This window comes from Carettochelys insculpta, chromosome 19 (genome assembly GCF_033958435.1).
Source record: "Carettochelys insculpta isolate YL-2023 chromosome 19, ASM3395843v1, whole genome shotgun sequence".
Classification (NCBI taxonomy): Eukaryota; Metazoa; Chordata; order Testudines; family Carettochelyidae; genus Carettochelys; species Carettochelys insculpta.
The window spans coordinates 4,573,033-4,593,216 of record NC_134155.1 but is presented as its reverse complement, the minus strand read 5'-3'; the positions used below and the strand labels follow the sequence as shown (position 1 = coordinate 4,593,216).

Here is a 20,184-nt window from a genome sequence, read left to right as displayed (position 1 = left end):
CTAATCCCTTGTTCCTCCACAGCAGAGAACCATGGGGGAAAAAAAAAAAGGCATGTGCTGATGTTCTAGTTCCTTATCATTTTGATTAAACACCTGCCCTCATCCAAATGGTTTGGGAGTCAGTAAAGGGTCCACATTGATAAAATAATACCCTAAGCACTCGTGTCGCAGTGTTCACTGGCCGATCTCAAAGCATTTCACAGCAGAGCTCAGTACCATTCCCTCCCTGCTCACAGAAAGAGCCTTTTTGCTAACTCAAAAATCAAAGACTTGTCAGGTCTTTCCACAGCTTTTTCCAACATTATTTGTGCCCTCTCTTTTCACTCCTTTTGTAACTAAGATACATTTTCAAAAGCACCCGAGCAATTTAGGTGCCAAAGGCTCATTTTCAAAAGTGGCTTTGCACTTGAAGTGCCTAAATCACAGGTAAGTTTGAAGAGTCTATCACTCTCAAGACTTCCTACTTCATCCCCCCACCACTGCACCCCCTAGTCAGAAGTGGTTTCCGTTATATACAAGGTTTACAGTTTGATTCAATGGATCTCAGCACCCCCTGTACAAAAATTGTTCCAGCTGTTCTGCCTCCACCTACCTCTTTCAGGACTTCTGAAGTGAAGGGACCATGTATAATACGATGGGGAGCTGGGAAGTCTTCCCCTACACATCTCACCAATGCTCTTCCAGCCTGATCTGCTGCACCCTATTCCAGTCTGAGGCTCCCCACCACACAGTTCTGCAGGGCCCCATCCACTTGGTATCTCCAGCCTTGGCTCCTACCTGGCTGAAGAGGCCCCCATCCTGCTGAAGCCTTTCTGATGTTTGCAAAGCAGAGACCAGGAGAACATCTGACTTAGCTTCACTTCTGAAGGGGTAGACCTAAAAGTCTCCAGAGGCGAAAGCCAAATGCATGAATCCATTCTACTTAGGGCACTCTTAGACTCCACATCTAACCTCAGAATGCACTAGATCGGCAATTCTCATCTTTTCTCGTAGCCCCCTCTACAACTTCTTACAAGCAAAATTGTCTCCCGGACATCTCCTCTCCCATTCACGATGTCACAACATCTCTGCAGCCACAAGACTGGAAAAACAGTCTCCCGTAACTTTCCTTTGCTTCAATGGAACAGAAAAAAGCAGCATTCTGCGACCAACCAGCTCTCCATCCATCCCCAGGATCATGGACTGACAACCCCTGCCCTAGATTTCTCTCTTTGAGAAAGTTTTGCACTGTACTCAAATATGCAGCAGGTAAGACCCTTGCTTACATAGCCCCCAGAATGATTACAAACCAGGGTAGAATTTCCTTGGGATTTTCATTCCTCTCCCCCAGAATCTTCCACTTAGCCCACAGGTTACAAAGTGTGCCACTACAAGTGTGGTTTTTTTTTTTTGTTTTTTTTTTTTTAAACATGAGAAGGAAGTGGGTTTCCCTAGTGTGTTATATTATCAAGGCACCTGCTTGCTAGAAGTTGCCAGGCGGGAGCATAAAACTGCTCAGGGACTGCTATCTAGATACTTAAATGACCCCATCACAGTTTTGGAGCACCTCACAATTTTTACTGTACCAGTCCTCATACCACCTCTCTGGCAGGGAAATGCTACTGTTCTCATTATACAAACAGGCACTGAGAGACTATCTGAGTTCCCCAAGTCAAAACAAGATGTATGTGGCAGAGCAGGAACTGAAGCCAGTTCTCCTACAATCCAGTCTAGTGCCCTAACCAGTAGGCCATCCTATGCATCCTGTTGAGAATGCAGATTCAATAATGTCTGGATGTAGATCTGGAATTGGGGTTGTGTTTATCCCCACCAATTAGGCTCATGAGCAAAAGCATCAGTATTCAAGGCCAAAAAGAGGTCATCAGCTGTAACCAGGCCCCACCCAGACTGCTGCCATCTCTGCACAGCTGGCTTTCCAGCTCTGCTTGCCTGACAGGAGCAGAAGCAAAGCCCTGCTCCTGGAATTTTCAGGACATTCAACAGTTGACTCGCAGGGTGACTGCGCTACTGCATGGAAGGAGTGATGTTGACTACTATTCCGGGGCAGCTCCAGGGCGTCCGTTCCCTAGAAAACAAGCTGTGGACACACAGTAACCAAGTTACAATTGAAATATAGGTTGCAGCTTCCTGGTGTGGCACCTTCGGGACCTCAGTGGTCCTGGACGAAGGATTTCTCTGGACCAGCAGAGGTGAACGCTCCCCTGGTCGCCTGCCGCAGTGGGTTCCCCAGCCCTGGCGCTGCGCCGGGCTGCTGGAGGACACCAGCTCCCTCACCTCAGCTCTGTGCCGTGCTGCTGGGAGATGCCAGGTCCCTGGCCCTCGCTGTTTGTGGGGCTGCCAGGGGATACTGGTGCCCCAGCCTGCTACAGGGCTGCTGAGGGATGCTCGAACCCTGGCCCTGGCCCCCTACGGGGTTGCCAGATGACACCATCTCCAGACCCAGCCACACTTCCTCCTGTGGGAAGACAGCTGGGATGCCCTCCTGCCCCAGCCCTCTGGTCCAGAAGCATCCCTCATCCTCCTGGATGAGGAATGTTGCCGGATCAGAGAATGCCAGTTTTCGGAGGTGCAACATGTAGTTCTTACTGTATGCTTTTCTAAAGCCATGTTTCAGACTCTTCTTGAAGACCAAGTTTACCATATTTTAAATCATCATCTTGCTAAACTATGCATAATTTCCACCAGAAAAAAATTTCAGCTACCCAATATATGAGCATTTCAATTAAGAATATCAAGTCTGGCCAACCATAACTAATCAGAGGCATTTCAGGACTTTTTCCCCCCATGGGAAAGACCATCCCCATGCATTAAAGACATGTATGAAAAATCAAACGCCATCAAAACAGAAAATTGACACAATTTTTAATATTTATATATTTTAAATCAAAACACAATTAAATATAATATGTTTTAAGTACATGAATACCTGGGCATGAGAGAAATAAGAAGTGGTACATAGTACCAAAAACCTTATACACAGCCTTTTTGCTTCTTCTTAGACAATACACAGTGTGCCTCTATACAGTCAAATATTGCAACAGAATAATATTTGCTAGTTAATCAAGACTTTCTGAACATTGGAGATGATTGAGAATTTTTATAAAGTGATTTTTGCACAATCATAATAAAATAAACCCAAACCAGAAATGTTTCACAATAAAAATATAGCGATAATCTAATGGAGTGAAAACTTGAGTGCTTCAGATGCTCTGCAAAGTCACCTTACTGCTCTGAAGATGTGCAGTTCGAATCTCTCGCTTTTGGTTTAAAACAAAGGCTCTGTCAGTTGCAAATGCTGAAAACAATGAAGGGGAAATAAAGGCAAAATGTGCTAAAACTGAGTGATCCTCTTCTTTAAAAACAGACATCTGGGAACAGATATCGTGGTCTGATGACAACATGTTATGGAGAATGGCAGCAACTCATATGGGCAGTTATTTTATACCTGCATGATGGAGAAGAAAATGGAACAGAGCCCACTGGACACAGTCCACTCAGCACAGTGGGCTGGACTCAGAGCCATGAATCAGAGATGGAGGGCTGCACAGGTGAGAGACTGGTATGCAAATCTTCTGCATATTAGAAGCAAGGGATGCAAGTGTGTATGCAAGTGTAACAGCTTGACTAAGGGCAGAAAGAGTTATATTGTCCAGTCTTCATTCCTGGCCATTTTATGCTTCTTTCAAAGTTAATGCAGTTATGAAGGACGTAAAATGTATTTATCTATCTTACAGTTGAACACTCATCTAGTTCAAGTAAGGAAAAAATATAACAGTTATAGCTTCTTCAATCACTCACTGTCAATGTATTCCTCATCTCAGGTTGACCCCTCCAATGGGCAAGGTCAGGGAAGCTGCCCTGCGGCCTTTACAGTTGTGTGTTTAAAAATTACACGCAGTAGAAGAACTAGAAACTATAACAAAACCTTTCCCTTCCCCAGCGTGGCCCATGTCCCATTGTAGGCACTGTGATTAACAGTCTTCAGAGATGGGGTAAAGTATTTGTGAAGCTGATCACAGTTTCCCAGTGACATGCTGATGAATTTCTTCTTCATCTCTTTAAAACCTTCATCATTGTGAATGCCACGTGCAGTAGGAAAAAAAAAAAAAGCATTGCTTTGTACTTTGTGAAGGAGATATGACATTGCTCCTTTTCCTCGTCCCTTACAGATGAGGGAGTATCAGCTGTCTGAAGTAACAGTGCTTTGTTTTCATTGGCTGTGTTAAAGACGACTCCACCAAAAGACAAAAAGTTCACTTATCTTCAAAAGCGGAGAACCAGAATTCCTCGCTCTGGCATTTTAAAATCATAGCTGGGAAAGGAAACACAGGATTAAAGTTCATTCTAGACAAGATGGCTGAAAACTGCACCAATTAACCATCTACTGCAGGGACAGACATTTGTGGTAGCAAATGCTTATGACCAACTTGGCTGGAAAGAGTTTCTGATGACAAAGAAACTGCCTATCACTGCAACTGTACTTGCTTAATTTGAGTCCTAACCACCTGCAGCCACTTATTTTTAAAGGCTCTTTGTTTTAAAATGTGAGTGTATTCCATGTCACCTTTTCACCCACTCAGTTTGGAAGTAGGTTAATTGTTTACAGTCAAACTTAAGCTTAAGTTGAGACACTTCTATCACTACCAGCAGAAAGAGGAAGGAAGTCAAAGTAGAGCTTTAACCCTGTGTTCTGAGTTTACATTTAGTTCCTTGATGATGGTTCAGAAACGCAGACAGGTTGCATAGCTAATTCTTGGCCAGCAGACATTTTGATTACAAATATCAAGAGATTAGTGAAAAGGAATGCAGCAAGTAACTAAACTGTTTAATAAAACAGTTGCATTAGAGGTTGTTTTATAACCTGGTATCTTATGTGACTGCAGAAAACCAGAAACACTATTTTCAAATGAAACACTTAAACAGAATGCTAAATCAAAGCCAAATCTGTCAAGCTTCCCATTTCTTCATACCATACAAATAGCACAGTGATAGTTGGTGTGACCAATAAACAACTTTCAAGCTTTTAAATGTTTTATTGGTACATTAAGCAAGCATTTCTGCACTCATCAGTTTGAAATAGCAAGGGTGAACTTAACTAAGGCATTCCAGTACTGACTACCCATCGTAACAAGGCACCTCTTTAATTAAAATTAATTCCCACAGGAACAGCAATGATCATGAAATGACTTGCACAATTGTGCATCTACGGACAGAGGTTTTCTGTCAAAGGTGTCTATAAAGCACCTATTATTTTGGTACCTCAGCCATGGAACTCTTCCACAAGCAGGCCAGTCAGTCTGAAAAGTTCAACTTAACTTCTATTTCATGTTAATGATAACTCTTGAGAAATCTTGGATAGCCTACAGGCACAAATATACAGGTTACCAAAATCACAATCTAAAGCGTGCAAAAGCTCTATTCTTCCCACAGTTTTGCCTAAGTCACACTAGAAAAGAATAAGATGCTTGAGGTTCCTGTATTTACCTTTGTAACTTTTTCCAAAGGCTGGTCATTTTGTGCCTGCTGCATAACATCATTGACTATCATCTTTGCTATCCTCCAAGCCATTTCTTCTTGGGCCTAAAACAAAGGAAACTAAGTCATTTGAAACTGTCAATTCTTAGAGTCACAGGTCCAAAAGCGCTTTTACTACAGACACTTTTTAAGCCTGTGGAACAGGAGGCCAGGTTGAGCCTCTCTAGTCCGGCACCAAACCAGAGAATCTGCCGAACCACAGGAGTCAATATTGTCTAGTAGCCCTACCAACACTTCCACTGCCTACTTGGCTCTCAGAAGACATTTAGGGGTAAATTACAAGTAAATAACAGCACAGAACCCCGAGAGCCAGGACTGGTGGCTGCAAACAAACTTTATGTGACTATGGGAAACTTGGACACACCCAGGATAGGTGGACATTGGCTCACTAAAATCATGCCAGACCAGGGAATGCTAGACCAGAGACATTTAACCTATATTTACATGCACTTTCTAAACATGACTAATCTTCCTATCTGAGTGGTAGGCAAAGCCTTAGATTTACTTTATGGGGAGCTGGTCAGTCCTCAAGAGGGGAAACTAGCTCCCAATATAGATGCAGTGGTCACTTTACAGCCTCATTACAGAACCATTATCACCCCCCGTGAAAAAACTGTTACTTGTCTGAACAACAAGAAGTCTTGTCGCACCTTATAGACTAACAGATATTTTGGAGCATAAGCTTTCATGGGCAAAGACCCGCTTCATCAGATGCATGAGTGTGGGGGGGAGGGGTTTCAGAGGGGTATTTAAAGTATGGAGTCCCAGAAAAAGGGAGGGCCAGAGCTGACAAGGTCCATTCAGCAGGGTAGAAATGGCCCTTTATCAATAGTAGGTATCAAAAGAGGAAAAAACAAGTCAGATCAGACAGGGGGATATGAGCCATTGTCAGAGTCTAATGAGGAGATCTTAACACCCAGGGCAGAGAAGCTGCCTTTGTAAGATGTGAGCCACTCCCAGGCTCTGTTTAATCCTTGGTTAACAGAGTCAAATTTGCAAATAAATTGCAGCTCAGAGATTTCTCTCTCCATTTGATTTTTGAAATTTCTTTGTTTCAGGACTGCCACCCTTACATCTCCTACTGAGAGTCCAGGGAGATTGAAGTGTTCCCCCACAGGCTTCTCAGACATCCACACCTGGCTATGCATGTGCCTCATGACTGACTCAGACACAGACCTGCTCATAGTGCAGGGACAGACAGGGCAATTGCCCCAGCCCCTTTGAATCACCACTGGAGCCCCAGTCAGTGCTAAAGGCTGGCTGGGATTGGGTGGTACATGGCACTGTCTGGGTGGTGCTGAGGACTGGCTGCCCCAGCCCCTCCCCATTTACCCAAAGCCCTGCCTCTTCCAGGAGCATGGAACCTGGCTTCTCCCCACGTCTCCCAGTGGACTGGCAATGCTGTTGGTCCCCTTGGACTCAGAGTAAAGTAGCAGTAAGAAAGAACTGGAGAGGCGTTGGCCTATACCACCCTTAATGCCCTGAATTCAGAGCATGAAAAGGGCTATGGGCCATGTGCAAGCTAACGGATCCCGCTTGGCAAAAATGTTTCCAGACTCAGCTGTATGGTGCACATAGCACATATCTGCAGGCTATCACTTTGTTATCTGGAAATCCTTCTGCAGTTTGTTCCCTCTCAGAGACAACGCAAAATCCTTATCCAGAAACCATGGGTTACGAATTACGTTAGTTAAGCCAATGAGCTGGCAATGCCAACAATGAAACTGTTCTCTCAACTGCATGGAGGCCATTTTAAGTTTTCTGAGAATTTTGGAATGTGACAGTTAACAAACCGGATCGCTGGAGGAATGTCAGACAAAGGAAGTGGTCCAGGCTGAGACCCTGAGAATATTAATCTGTAACTGGAATGATAAAACCAGATTTTTACGCTCAAAAATACTGCTTGAAAACAGGCCATACCTCATCTGTGTTTCCTTGCACCCATTTCTTCATGGCTTGTGAAAACATGGACCCTTGTTGAGAAAAAAAGAAAAAACAGCACTCAAGGCAAATATCAACTAACTCAGCCAAGTAGCCTCATTGCCCTGCTCTGAGGGAGCCTACCTGTTCATCCAGGCCTGGAACTACATCCTTCTGCTGTTAGTGCTGGGGAGAGCAGTGCAGATGTCATGGGGCATGTGTGGGAGATAGGGATTTAGGGTACTGAGTTGGGCCCATTTCTCTACTTCAGCTGCTTGGAAGTACACTGAGGAACAGAACTGGCACATGGAGAAAGTGGGGCGGGCAGCCGTCTGAGCCAGTGAAGTGCTTTTATAAATTCAAACACACAAGAGGTTTATCAGCTCAGCTCTTAGCGGCTTCGCAGTCATCATCCCAGAGGTTGCCCACAACACTCCTGCTAGATCAGGAAAACAAGGGCTGACTGGGGAACAAGCATGGGGTGAATACATAGGACAGCACCTCAAGCACTTGCCTCTACTTGGCAAAAATACATGGAATCATCCCAGAGTCAGCAGAATTCTGCTCTCCTTGGCTGTGACAAGGAAGGAAGAGGGCAGCTGACACTAAACATTTAGAAAAGCTAGAGAGGCAAGAGAAAGCAAACCTTTTGATTTCTTTACATCAGGTTCTGGTTCAGACTCTCTGATAAACTGTCCCAGGTCACTGACTCTTCCAAATGTCATCTTCCTGCAGCAGGAGGCAGTAGACAAAGTGATGTAGCTTAACCAGGTGTGCAATGGGAAAAACTGTCCAGTAGAAGCAAAGCAAAGCTCCCTACAATGGCTGAGAAGTGCATGCACCCAAAAGCCCAGGCTAGCATTTTACCATCCGGATACCTTCCCTCAAGTATTTCTAGAAACTTAGAGAGGTACAAACCTCAAAAAGATTAGATGACATCCCATAAAAATCTGCATTAGTAAGTGCCCCAAATGCTGCCATCAAAATAAATTATTAGGGAGCAAATGAATTAAGTTAAAGGTGACCTGAAAAATGAAATAAAGTTGGTTTTGATTTATGATTAAATTGCTCCATCCCCCAAAAGTATTTAATTCTTTATCTTAGAAATGTAGATCTTGCCTAGGCTGTAAGAAAAACTTCCATACATTTGGCCCCATATTCTAGGGAATCCACTTTTTTATATAAGATACGCCATGGAAAAAGCATCTCACAGATATTGCAAAAAAGCACAGAACCGAAAGCTTCCAGTACTCTGATGACTACCACAACAGGAAGCTACTTAAGAGGCAGAAGAAAAACAATCTATTGCATGTATGAAGAGCAACAGTATCTTCTCTATGATGAAAGGGAGGAAGACAATCAAGGATGCAACACTGCTTTACTGAGACTCTGGGCTTGCTTGTTCCTAATCCAATGCCTCTCTGTGAGAGACGAGGAAATAGTAAATTGATTTTTGGGAACTGGGCAGGGGTAACATCTTGGAACTAACAGCAGTTTAAAATAATTTTCCAAATAAGGGCTTTTATTGTTAGCACTCAAACTATCAACTGGGGTGACTTTTTAATAAGAGAGCCACAGACACAGACATTTCTACGTGCCTCGTACTATTGACATAACCGTTACTCTCAAGTCATAAAAGAACAGACACACTGAGTGAAACTATCCTTTAAAGTTTCAAGACTGAACTCTCTATTGGGGGAGGGGCAAGGAAAGTGGAATGATTCTGTTGGATTTGCAAGCTGGAAAGATTCTATATTCTAATTTGCTGAGCGTGTGGAGGGGCTCCTCCCGAAATTACTGTTTGACAAGATTTACTTAAAGAAAAATCACAGAGCTTCTAATTCAGGGGTCTCAAGCCTAGTGCATAACCCAGTACTGACACGTCAGGTTGTGAAGGTGACACCGGTATTTCCCTGTCTCTGAACTTGGTCCTGGTCAACTCTCAATTCAGTGGTAGTACTCCTGCGATTAGGAGTTTGAAGCAGACCTAATACCACTTCACGTTACAAAACTTGCTTTATTCAGAAGGGAGGCAGCAGACACTGGCTGATACAGTTACCTGAAGAGATACAAGGCATCCTTCAGTCTGCATAGACTATGGATCGCACAAAAAACCGGTATCTGTCGCCTCCCGTGTTGGTTCAACGCTGTTAAGCGATGCTGGAGTACCTCTCAATGCGCAAGCCTGGGCAATTTTTATGGAGACCCTGGGCTGCCCAGACACCAGGCCCCACCTCTTGGCTTTACTGATATAGTCCAAAGGAAAGGATAACCTCTGCGTTTGGTACCAGCTTAGCTGCAGAAGTTGCCAGGGCAGTGCCAGAAGCTGACACAGAACCGCCTTAGGACTCCCCTCCAGATTTTCTGTCAGGGTTTACTCCCGTAGCCTTACTCCTTCCCAGGATAACCCACAAGGCAGTGAGATACTTTTCAGGTAACACATGCACAACTATAAGAGTCTTCTGGAATGAAACAAGAGTGCTGCAGCTTGCATCTATCTACACTATTAGTAAAAGGGACAAGAATGAAACAAAGGTGAAACACAGACACGAAAGAATGACAGACACGGAATAAACCTTACCCAGCATAAGTTCGTTGATACAGAGATTCTGGATCCAGACTTGCAGCATCTACAATTATTGCTTCATCAAAATTTTTCAGGATTTTAACATTAGCCTTTTTGACACTGGACTACAACAGAAATTCTAAATATTAGTGCCAAACGCAAAGAACTAGTGGCTACTTAGCACACCTGGTCAAGTGATATTTAAGTTTGCTTGTACACTATAAAATAGTTCAATGTTTCTAAATAAGCCTAAAAATACTCTACAACCTCCACCCCACAAAATAAGAATTTCAGAGCAACTGACATTAAACACACAGTGATAAGGCACAGTTACATGAACACAGCATAAAAAAGCAGAATAGGTAACACACAACTCAGGCAATATGTATTTAGAGAGTGGATGACTGAGTGGATTTGTATGTGCATGCACATATTTGTTTGAGTTTAAAAGAGGGAGCTCTCTGAAAAGCTGCAGATATTAAAAATCCCCCTAAACCCTGCCATCTACTTGTTAAATATGTGGTTACTCCACAGTGGAAATACATGGTTCCTATGACATGTTTTCTCAGTCACTGAGCAAAACATGCATTTCCTAGGCTAGTTGCTTATTTCATCTTGAGGGAAACGAAGAAGCATGAGTGGGAGTGAGCATACACACACAGTAACTCACTAACATGTTGTATTTAAATGGCAACATTAATGACAGCTGCTTCACAGCAGACTACTGAGAGAGGTAGAAAGACCCTGTTATATTTAAAGTGGAAGCACACAAGAGAATGCTCTCCTTTTCTGCATAGCTGTAGACACCACTAATCAGTCACTGCCATTTATATTAGTAAAATTCCTCAGCAGCACAGCTTTTCAAGATTGGCAGCCTACTCTGGTGATGTTATAACCCAGTCTCCTTGTTTATCAGACAGGGTGTTCAAATATCATCCCATCTCCTTGCAATTGAGATCATTGCCATTAACTTGGAACTGTTCCGCCCTAAAGTCAAGCTCAATTAAGTTTCTGGTAATTTGGAGTTCCCTGTTCCACGTATGAATGTAATGTCAACAAAACTATATTTTCACTTGGGATAGTCAATTCCATTAAAAAACGTGTTTGACATTAGCCAAGAGATGTTCCCTGAAGTGCCTTATTCTGTTGGACACTTCTCTGGCTGGACCCACTCAAAACTGTAACACATGGCACAATCTTGAGAAAGCTGCAGTCTAAAGAGGGAGAAATGGGCGAGGAACCAGAAAAGCCACTAATGAAACACACAAAACCTGGAGCTGAGATAAAACAAAACTGGACTTTCACCAAATCACTGAAAAAAGTAAATGTAATCTGATCTCTCATTTTTTCCAATGAAGTTAGAAAGCAACTGAGAGTCAAAGGAAGCCAGTTGCAGTCTGACTTCCATATCGTTCACAGATGAGTCAAACCAATCTTTAGTGTTTTATTAAAAAGCTCTCTGGATTCCCCAGTAACAGATCTTTGAGGTCTTTACTCACAATGTAGTTATCTTCACCTGCACCATATACAAACAGGAGCAAAAACTCAGATATCACCACCATTTAGCTCAGCTAATTACAAGCACACTCACCTAGAACCAGAGTTAGACACCAGAGCTCTCTTCCAGGAACAGAGAGAGACACTCAGTTTCTAACCAGTTAAATTGACTGGACATTTGGACATTGGGCTAGATTGATGAATAAAGCACAACAGAACCTGCTAGCTCTTTTCTGTTTGCACAGAAATTTAGATGCTAGACATTAACTGTTCTCTCTCTCCATTAGTAGTCATCTCTAGTTTATCTTGATATAGAAATGCTCTACTCCTATGTCTGTCATTTACAGGAAGCAGATTGTTGTAGAGTGCCATGCTATTAGAAATTAACCCTAATACCATAACTTGCGTTGTCTATATTTTAACTATACCATAATTTATTCATGGTTGTCAATACTAAATGGTCAACATATTCCAGCAGTTAAAACAAAAGTATCTTTGATATACTGTGTTTTTGTTTTTAAGGGAAAACCTACAGTATTTGACACTACTGTATAGTATTGCTGTCACATCTAATGACAACCGTAGTCCAATAGTGAAAACAGTAGGAAGTCTTCATTGCACATTAAATTATTTAATTTCTTATTTTCTTTAAACACACCAAAGATGATGCATTCTGCATATCTCACAGCAGTATTTGCATAGTATTGTAGTAAGCAGCACAACTTTGGTTAGGACTCAGTGCTATACTAAATATTGCATAGTATTTTTCTATATAAATTATTTTTATTTATTTAATATGAACAAGGCTGAATAAAGATTTCCTATTTTAATACAGAATTTAAAAGGGAACCTAAATGTGAGACTTAAACGGCATAAAGTTGTTCCCTTAACCAAAGCTGTTAAGCATGTAACTCTTCACATTTGATGACATCATTATGGAATGACCACAGCTGCTGTTAGGATGGAAGTAAAACAAGAAATTTCTACCTGGGAGGCAGAGCCATCAGAACCACTTGCATGAGACTCATTATCAGAAGAGCTATTGAGGCCTTGAACAGTCAGTGCAAGATTCCCCCCTGCAAATTCATCTCCTCTTACTGAATGGATGAGATCATTCAAGTATTTGTAATAAAGGTTGCTGGACAGAAAGCCAGGTAAAAAAACCTAGAAAACAGACAATTTTACAAAGATAATTACCCAAAATGTCTTCTCTTAGAAGATTTAAGAACAGATTGGAAAAGCCACACTGAAAAGTTATCATAGGGAACAATTCTACATTGCTGAGGCAGCAAAAGGGTGAAATATGAAGAACTGAGAAAACTGGAAATGGGAGAAATGATTGATCACCTTTTCTCTCTACTAGTTTCCAAGAATATTTTCAGAAAGCACTCTCTCACCTTCTCCATGGTGGTCCACGCCTGCCGTAATGGAGTAGTAAAACAGTTAGGGAGGGGACCTCCTTCCCTGCAGATATTAGATTCAATTTCTAATCGCACAAAGTCATCAAATCCAAGAGGATGCGTGGCTTGGAGGGAGAAGTACCTGTAACATTGGACAGTGGAAGAAAATACAAAAGACAAGTTTCTAAATGCTCATTGAGTGGGCATAACACTTTTTTCCACCAAATAGCTATATTGTGGTTATAGGTGGCACTAGCTTTGAAACTTGTGCACAACTGGTGTCCAATTGTTAGGAAAAATCCCTAAAACCGAGGAAACTAATTTTACACATATCTCCTCAAATGAGATCAGAATAAGGGAATAAAATACATTATGTGACTGCTTATGAACAGAGCTGCACACGCAATACTGTGATGTGCAGCAAGCACTAACAGAGCCCTAAGCAGGCTCATTTTCTTTTAACTGCACTATTTAACAACTGATCTTAGGGAACTGAGGTGAGCTATTTTGTTTGAAACAGGTCAGGTACTGTTCCCTCTCTGACACCAGATCCTAACAGAAATAAATTAATTTAACAAAGCTTGTGATCATGGGTACACAAACTTCAGCTTCAGAACAAGCTTTTTGCAAAGTAATTTAGGAAACCCTTTGCTGGTTTTAACACAGCTAAAGGCAACATCAAAGGACTGGGGTGGAAGTCGATGCCCTTTGTTTCTTTATGAGAGCTAAATGGAAGTCTGAAAACCCCCCAAAAAAGTGGTTAACTTAAAAAAAGAAAAAAAGAATAGCTTCCTAAATTATCAGGAATAACAATTTTTCTTACCTGTTTCTCCTGAAGGACTCTCAGGAAGACTAGAGACCTAAACTGGAAATTGCCTCAACTTCTGTTGAAGGCATGAGGGTGTCTGAATATTCACAACAGTGAGCTTCTCTCTCAACTGTACATCAGGAGTTTGAATTAAAACCTATTTAATTCAAAATCCATAGCTGGGAACAGTGACAAACAATTTCCCCTCAACTGCTCTGGTCTTGCGATGATATAAAACCATTAGTTCTCCAGCTACCGATAGAGTCTTCCAGCTTCAAACAGGCTAGACGAGATTCAATATTTCTCATGTAAGAGGAACATGCAAGATGACTTCCAAAGCTTCTTTCTACCAAGAAACTTGAAATTCCATTTTCCACAAACTTACACTGGAGTTCACTTTTAACAAACATGTATATTCCCCATATCCCAAGCACACAGAAACCAAACATGAACAATGGTTACTGAAAAAGAGAATAGCCCTGCGTACAATGCCACATATGCAAGTACTAGATTTTTCCACCTGGATCTATGGAGAAAAATAGTTGTCAGAACAACTCACCTATCATATAAAATCATGGCATCATTCTGTGCCTCCTGCCCATCATATTGTCCCTTTTTGGCAGCAAGCTGAGACTGGAAGTTATCTGCTGCCAACCAGAACTGTAATATATTAACTGCATCTTCTTTTTCCATGTACTGGAAGAGAAATTAAGAAACATGAAATATACCTTTTATAAGAAAACATTTTAGCTAAGAGGTGGAAGAGGAACAAACAGGCCTGGTCCCTTTTCAAATACCACTTTTTTCTTCCTTCCCAACCCCCCCACCTCACGATTCGCACATCAAAACTCAAGTTGCCCACGCAGATACCAGATAGGGTGCTCAGATGCCTTGTTTCACAAAATTTCACAAGCTTCACCCAAAAATAAAGTAAGAAATCACTAACAATAAACACCAGTATTTCAGCCACAGATGATGCTTGAATAATAAGATGTACCTGTACCAGATGAACACACGCAGGAACACAGAAAAATCATTTTCACACTGTGTGGACTTTACCTGAATGCAACCTTAAACACAATGTGGTTGTGTGGTTTCCTTAATCTGCTGTTTCAGTACACATGGGCCAATGTAGTTAGGAACACTGGTAGGCCATTAAAACAATTCTGTCCCACTGACAAGCCCAATACGCTAAAAAGAGAGCACTGCTACTGTGAAGACGTTTCAGATGCAAAACATCCACTGTGCCACGTTCTGGCCTGAAGTCATGCTTTACACCAGCATGATACAGGACAAAAATTTTTCCCAGTATTTCTTGTTAATGCTCTTTTTGGCAAGATTAAAAAACAGCTAAAAGCCATGGCAAGATTAAACAATTCTACCTGCCAGCATCTTATCCTGCAAGAGATTAAGTTATGCCCATTTTGCTACAAGAATTCCTGGTACTTCTGTAGGGCTCATCAAGATTCTCCAAAAGTTTTACAGAAAACCTCTGAGCAGCCCTGTAAGGGGTAGGTAAATGAACTGTTGCAATGTCCTGTTACAGAGCAAAAAGATTCTGCTATGATGGAGGTCTATATATAAGAGATGTGTGAAAGCTCAGCCTAAAACGTAAAACAGAAATTAGAACATTTGCAGTGATTCCACACACTGACAGGAAAAATTAACAATGCGTTTTTCCATAGCACTACATATATCTGATATTTTCAAATTATATATTGGCCCAGGCTCCCAGAATAAAGCTTTTATGGCCTATATGGTTTTTTGTACTACACTGGCATGTAAGAGAGGCGAGGGGGATGATGACTTACCTCTGAGAAATAGAACAATGCTGATTCACAGAAGAGTATATCAGCCAGGTAAACAGTCCCACTAGTCAGCACCTCAATCTGGTATTTACAGAAATGGTGACTTCGCAAAAATTCACTAAAGTGCCTGAAGATGGACAAAGCAATACTAAATATTAACAACTATTAACTGCCAACAGAAAACATGGCATTTCACTAATAAAAAAACAAGTCCCTACCCTGAGATGCTTAAAAATCTAGTCAGATACACGCAAAAAAGAAACAGTTTGTGGTATCACGGCATGAATTGGAAGTGGCATAATTTTCTAGCAGTAGCATTTATATAGGATTTCAGAGAAGCACTCCTAACAGTGTTGGAGGAGTAGAAGGAGAGGGTTGACCATGAAGGCAGGCTGTTCCAAATACAAGTGGTGGCACAGTGTGACTTACCACACAACAGTTACCATTCACTTATCAACTGTATGAATGTTTATACTTAGACCTTTGAAACTATTCTTGAAAAAAGAGGAAAGAACAGACAATATAATAAAGGCAAACCATGGAATCAACTTACTCTTGTTCCATTGCATTAAACACTATTGACTGTGCAGTAACGAAACAGTTAGGATCCACCTGTCCATCCTCCCCACAAATTTTTGCTGTAAAAGAAACCAGATCAATTTTAATGGGCAGTTGGTTTTATTTAGTGAAAAGAAAATGTTAGTGATAAGTCTAATGAAAATCATCAACAGTTCAAGCCAATGGGGATTAACCAGTTCTGATTGTTCATAAAAGTTTGTTATTTCAAAACAGTGTCTATAAAAGGAGAAGGGTATTTTCATGGATAAGATGCTGAACTGGGACTCAGGAGATCTAGGTTATATTCCTGACTATGCTAATACAGGTCATAAGCAAGGTAATTTCTCCTCTGTACTTCAGTTTCCAGTCTGCATAACATAGATTATAAAATTTACATACTAGAGAGGGGTTTTGATAATGTAAATCCTTTAATGCAATGGCTCTCAACCTTTCAGGAGTCTGATTAGTCTTGTGTATCCCTAAATTTCACCTCACTTAAAAACTACTTGCTTACAAAATCAGTGCCACAGCACACAATACAACAATGGAAAGTGCCACAGCACATTACTGAAAAAATGCTTACCTTCTCATTTTTACTGTATTATAAAACAAATAGATTTTTACTTATATTTCAGTGTATAGCATACAAAGAAGTACACAAATCTCTGCCTTTATGAAATTTTAGATTGTACTGAGTTTGAGAATGCTTTTTATGTAGTCTGTTATAAAACTACACAAATATCTAGATGAGCTGATGTACCCATGGAAGACCACTGCATGCCCCCCCGCCCCTAAAGACTATATATATCCCGGTTGAGAACCGTTGCTTTAATGTACATGAGATGCTCAGACACGTTAGAAATAAGCACTAGAGAAAAGTCGAATACATAGCTGGAGATTTCTGCAGTAATTAGGCATATATTACAGAATCTATTATTTGTTATAAGCTCATGAAAAGTGAAAACAACTGTACTGTCATGAGCAAGAGAGGAATCCATCCTGCTGCATACAAATTTTATTTGGCTTGGGGAGATACAGTGTGTAAAGTCAACTGTATCAAACAGACCACGTTCTTACCCACTATGTCATTCCTCATTGCCTCTGTTATAGGTATTGGTTTAGCAGCATCTGGAGAAATATATTTGGTAAAAGTATTAACTGCATCCCGTTCTATACCTAAAAAAGAAAACACATGTTGAACTTTAAGATCCACTGATGTTTATCTGTAAGATGAATAAAGGAACTCTTGAGGTCCCTTTCAGTTCTAGTATTCTACGATATGCACTTTCACTGAGGAAGAGGAGACAAATAATCAAAAACGGCACTCCTTTTCTCTAACTCTTGAGCTTCCCATTCAATTCTCCACACAGCAATTCCTACCATGAAAGCCCTGTCTTCAGGCGGGTTACAGCATATCTCAGGCTACTGAAAGATCATGCGGCAGCCAGTATGTCAGAAGAAGGGTACAGCTCTCCAATTCCTCACCTCCACCACGTGGACTAATTACATTATTTCCCAGTCAGTAAAGCAAGAATCCTAAGAAAGCTCCCATGCTTTGGCCCCCTTCACAGCTATGTAGAAAGCTCCCCCATTACAGTGGAATTCTGGTATTTTTTTAAACTGAGACAGCACAAATACTACAAGGACCCATCCACCTATTTCCTTTTATTCATCTTTTCCTTCTGTTCTTCTAACTCTACTTGATAGACTCCAATCTTAAATACAGCAAATGTTATAAGTACAACCCCCTGAAAGAATTAGTCAGTGAAAATATTACTTGCACTACCATGGTTTGCTATATCAGGTATCTATCTTTAGCTTGGCATTATTAGTATAAGAACTCCATTTGCTTTTAGCCTTATACACAAAGCTTTCTCTATTACTTCCATTTTGAAGTAATCAAGTCCATAAATGTAACAGATGGAAAACTAGAAATTATTTGAACAACATAACCTACATGTAACTATTTAGTATAAAATTCCATTTAACTATATTTCATTGAAATGCATTGCTGGAAAACTAATTTTACGACAAACCCTTACTGGAGAATACATTTTCACTTTATTTCTGGAAATTCAGTTATATGTTCAGTTTCTTCATATCAATTTAATTTGGTAAATCTACAAAACAATTTATGCTCCTTTGACAAGCTTGTCTTTGGGAACCAGAAATTGTTACTATAGATGAAGAGAGGAAGAAAGATAATTTTAGATCGACTTTTTTCAGTCAGATACTACATAGAGAGCTTACACTACAACCAGCAAAGGCTGCTCTGCGTCTATACAGAAGAACAGCCAACCAACAACAGAATTAAATGTGTTTTTGTTCAAATTTGAATAAAAATAAACTTGCCATTAGTTAATATTAATTTCCATTTGGTAAAAACGGCAAGAACTCCAAACATCTGAATTAACTCTGTACCAAACTCAGTAAAAATGTGTAGTATTTCAGGCATCTATGCCCCAAATGCTTTAGATTCCTTTATTAAAAAAAAAAAAAAAAAAAGACTCAGATCCTGTAAACAGCTTTTTAAAATTGTGACAGCAATCAGAGGCCCCTAACAGGTCTGGGGTTTCGTTGGGCTAGACGCTGTACATGAGAAACGATCTCAGCCTGAAGACCTCACAAGAGAAGTGGGCCAACTTTTTGAGACAAATGCCACAACAGGGTATGGAAATTGTAGAGGGCCATGAATGAACAAGAAATTGGGGTTGGGATGCTGGCTCTAGCTGGGGCAGTGAGCCCTGGGGTAGTAGTCCCAGGAAGGAGAGTCTGGAGGGCAGGAGGGGTTCCTGGCTGGAACCAAGGGGTTCGGAGGACAGAGAGGCTCTGGGCTGGGACTGAAGGGTTCAAGGTGTAGGAAAGTGTTCTGGGCTGGGACTGAGGGGTTCAGAGTGTGGGAGAGGGTTCAAGGTTGGGGTGCAGAGATGAAGCGCAGGGGGCAGGCTCAGGGGTGCAAGCTCCAGACTGTGCTTGCCTCCTCAAACAGGTGCGTTACCCCGCTGCTGCAAATCTCCTCTGGCTCCCATGTGAAGGCACAGAGTCAGGCAGTTCTGTGTGTTGCCACCCACCCTGTACCCCCCAAGCACCGCTTTCACAGCAACCACTGCCTGTGGTTCCCAGCCAACAGGAGCTTCGGGGGCAGTGCCTGGGATGGGGGCCTCTCATGGAACCCTCTGGCTGCTCCTCTGTGTTGGAGCCAGCTGGAAGGGAGACATGTTGCTGCTTCTGGGAGTTGTGAGGAGCGAGGCAAGCCCTAGACCCCATTCCCCAGTGGGAAATTGAGGGCTGGATTGAAACAGCTGGCTGGCCAGACACGGCCTTCAGGCCACAGTCTGCCCCCCTCTATCTTACAGTCTATATATACAAGATATATAAAGGTCAGAGAAAAGGGATACAACAGTTAAGCAGATCACTGCTTTGTGAAAGGGACGTTTCATTTTTTGTTTCTGTTTAGGAGACACGCACAAATTGGGAAGGTACAAGGTGAGGAGAAATGCACAAGGGGACTACAGGGCAAGCCACTTACTGCAACGTATAATCAGATTAATGCCTGTACTGCTGTTCACAGCAATAAGCACTACTCCCAGCAGCCAGTGTCTAAAGGACTGAGCCATAAATTAGAACAAATCAATTATGAGAAGCTTGATTAAATAAATCCAAGAGCAAAAACATTTCCCATACACATTCTTGAAAGGATTTGCAACTATGTTATTATACAACATACAATATATACAACTTCCATACAGAGGCAACTATCACCCACACTGTCATTCAAGTTTTGCTACAAATTTTTTAAAATAGAACAGCTATTACAGAAATTGATCTTGTGAAATCAAGGCACTCATGTAGACACAGGTACAATTTAAATTAATGCCAAAGTATGTCATGATTCTGAAGTCTGTTTGACAGCATAATATTTAACACAAATCTTTCAAAAGACTTATTCCAGTGATACAAAGGAGTTCAGCCTAAACACTGGCCTACACAGCATCTTGACAGTTCTTACTTTTAGAATTCAGTTCTTCCTTTTGGTATGCCATGCTGCTACTGAGAACTTGTAGATATACAGGGAACAAATGTATGTTCATC

At 41.4% G+C, this 20,184-nt stretch overlaps 1 protein-coding gene across 2 annotated transcripts in view; it reads right to left on the bottom strand.

The window, feature by feature from the left end:
- Positions 1-2,857: 2,857 nt before the first annotated feature.
- The window catches only part of AKAP10 (A-kinase anchoring protein 10), a 35,007-nt gene continuing 17,680 nt past the window's right edge, over positions 2,858-20,184 (bottom strand). The window contains exons 5-16 of one of the 2 annotated variants that reach the window (XM_075013990.1): positions 17,170-17,268; positions 16,088-16,172; positions 15,538-15,661; positions 14,286-14,422; positions 12,916-13,060; positions 12,506-12,682; positions 10,037-10,146; positions 8,102-8,184; positions 7,456-7,508; positions 5,485-5,580; positions 5,260-5,360; positions 2,858-4,312 (exon numbers count right to left, since the gene is read on the bottom strand). In XM_075013990.1, coding sequence (XP_074870091.1) covers positions 5,319-5,360; positions 5,485-5,580; positions 7,456-7,508; positions 8,102-8,184; positions 10,037-10,146; positions 12,506-12,682; positions 12,916-13,060; positions 14,286-14,422; positions 15,538-15,661; positions 16,088-16,172; positions 17,170-17,268 — 1,151 coding nt within the window. In that variant the 3' untranslated portion in view covers positions 2,858-4,312; positions 5,260-5,318. The remainder of the gene's footprint in view (positions 4,313-5,259; positions 5,361-5,484; positions 5,581-7,455; positions 7,509-8,101; positions 8,185-10,036; positions 10,147-12,505; positions 12,683-12,915; positions 13,061-14,285; positions 14,423-15,537; positions 15,662-16,087; positions 16,173-17,169; positions 17,269-20,184) is intronic. The other variant, XM_075013991.1, reaches the window with a different exon arrangement.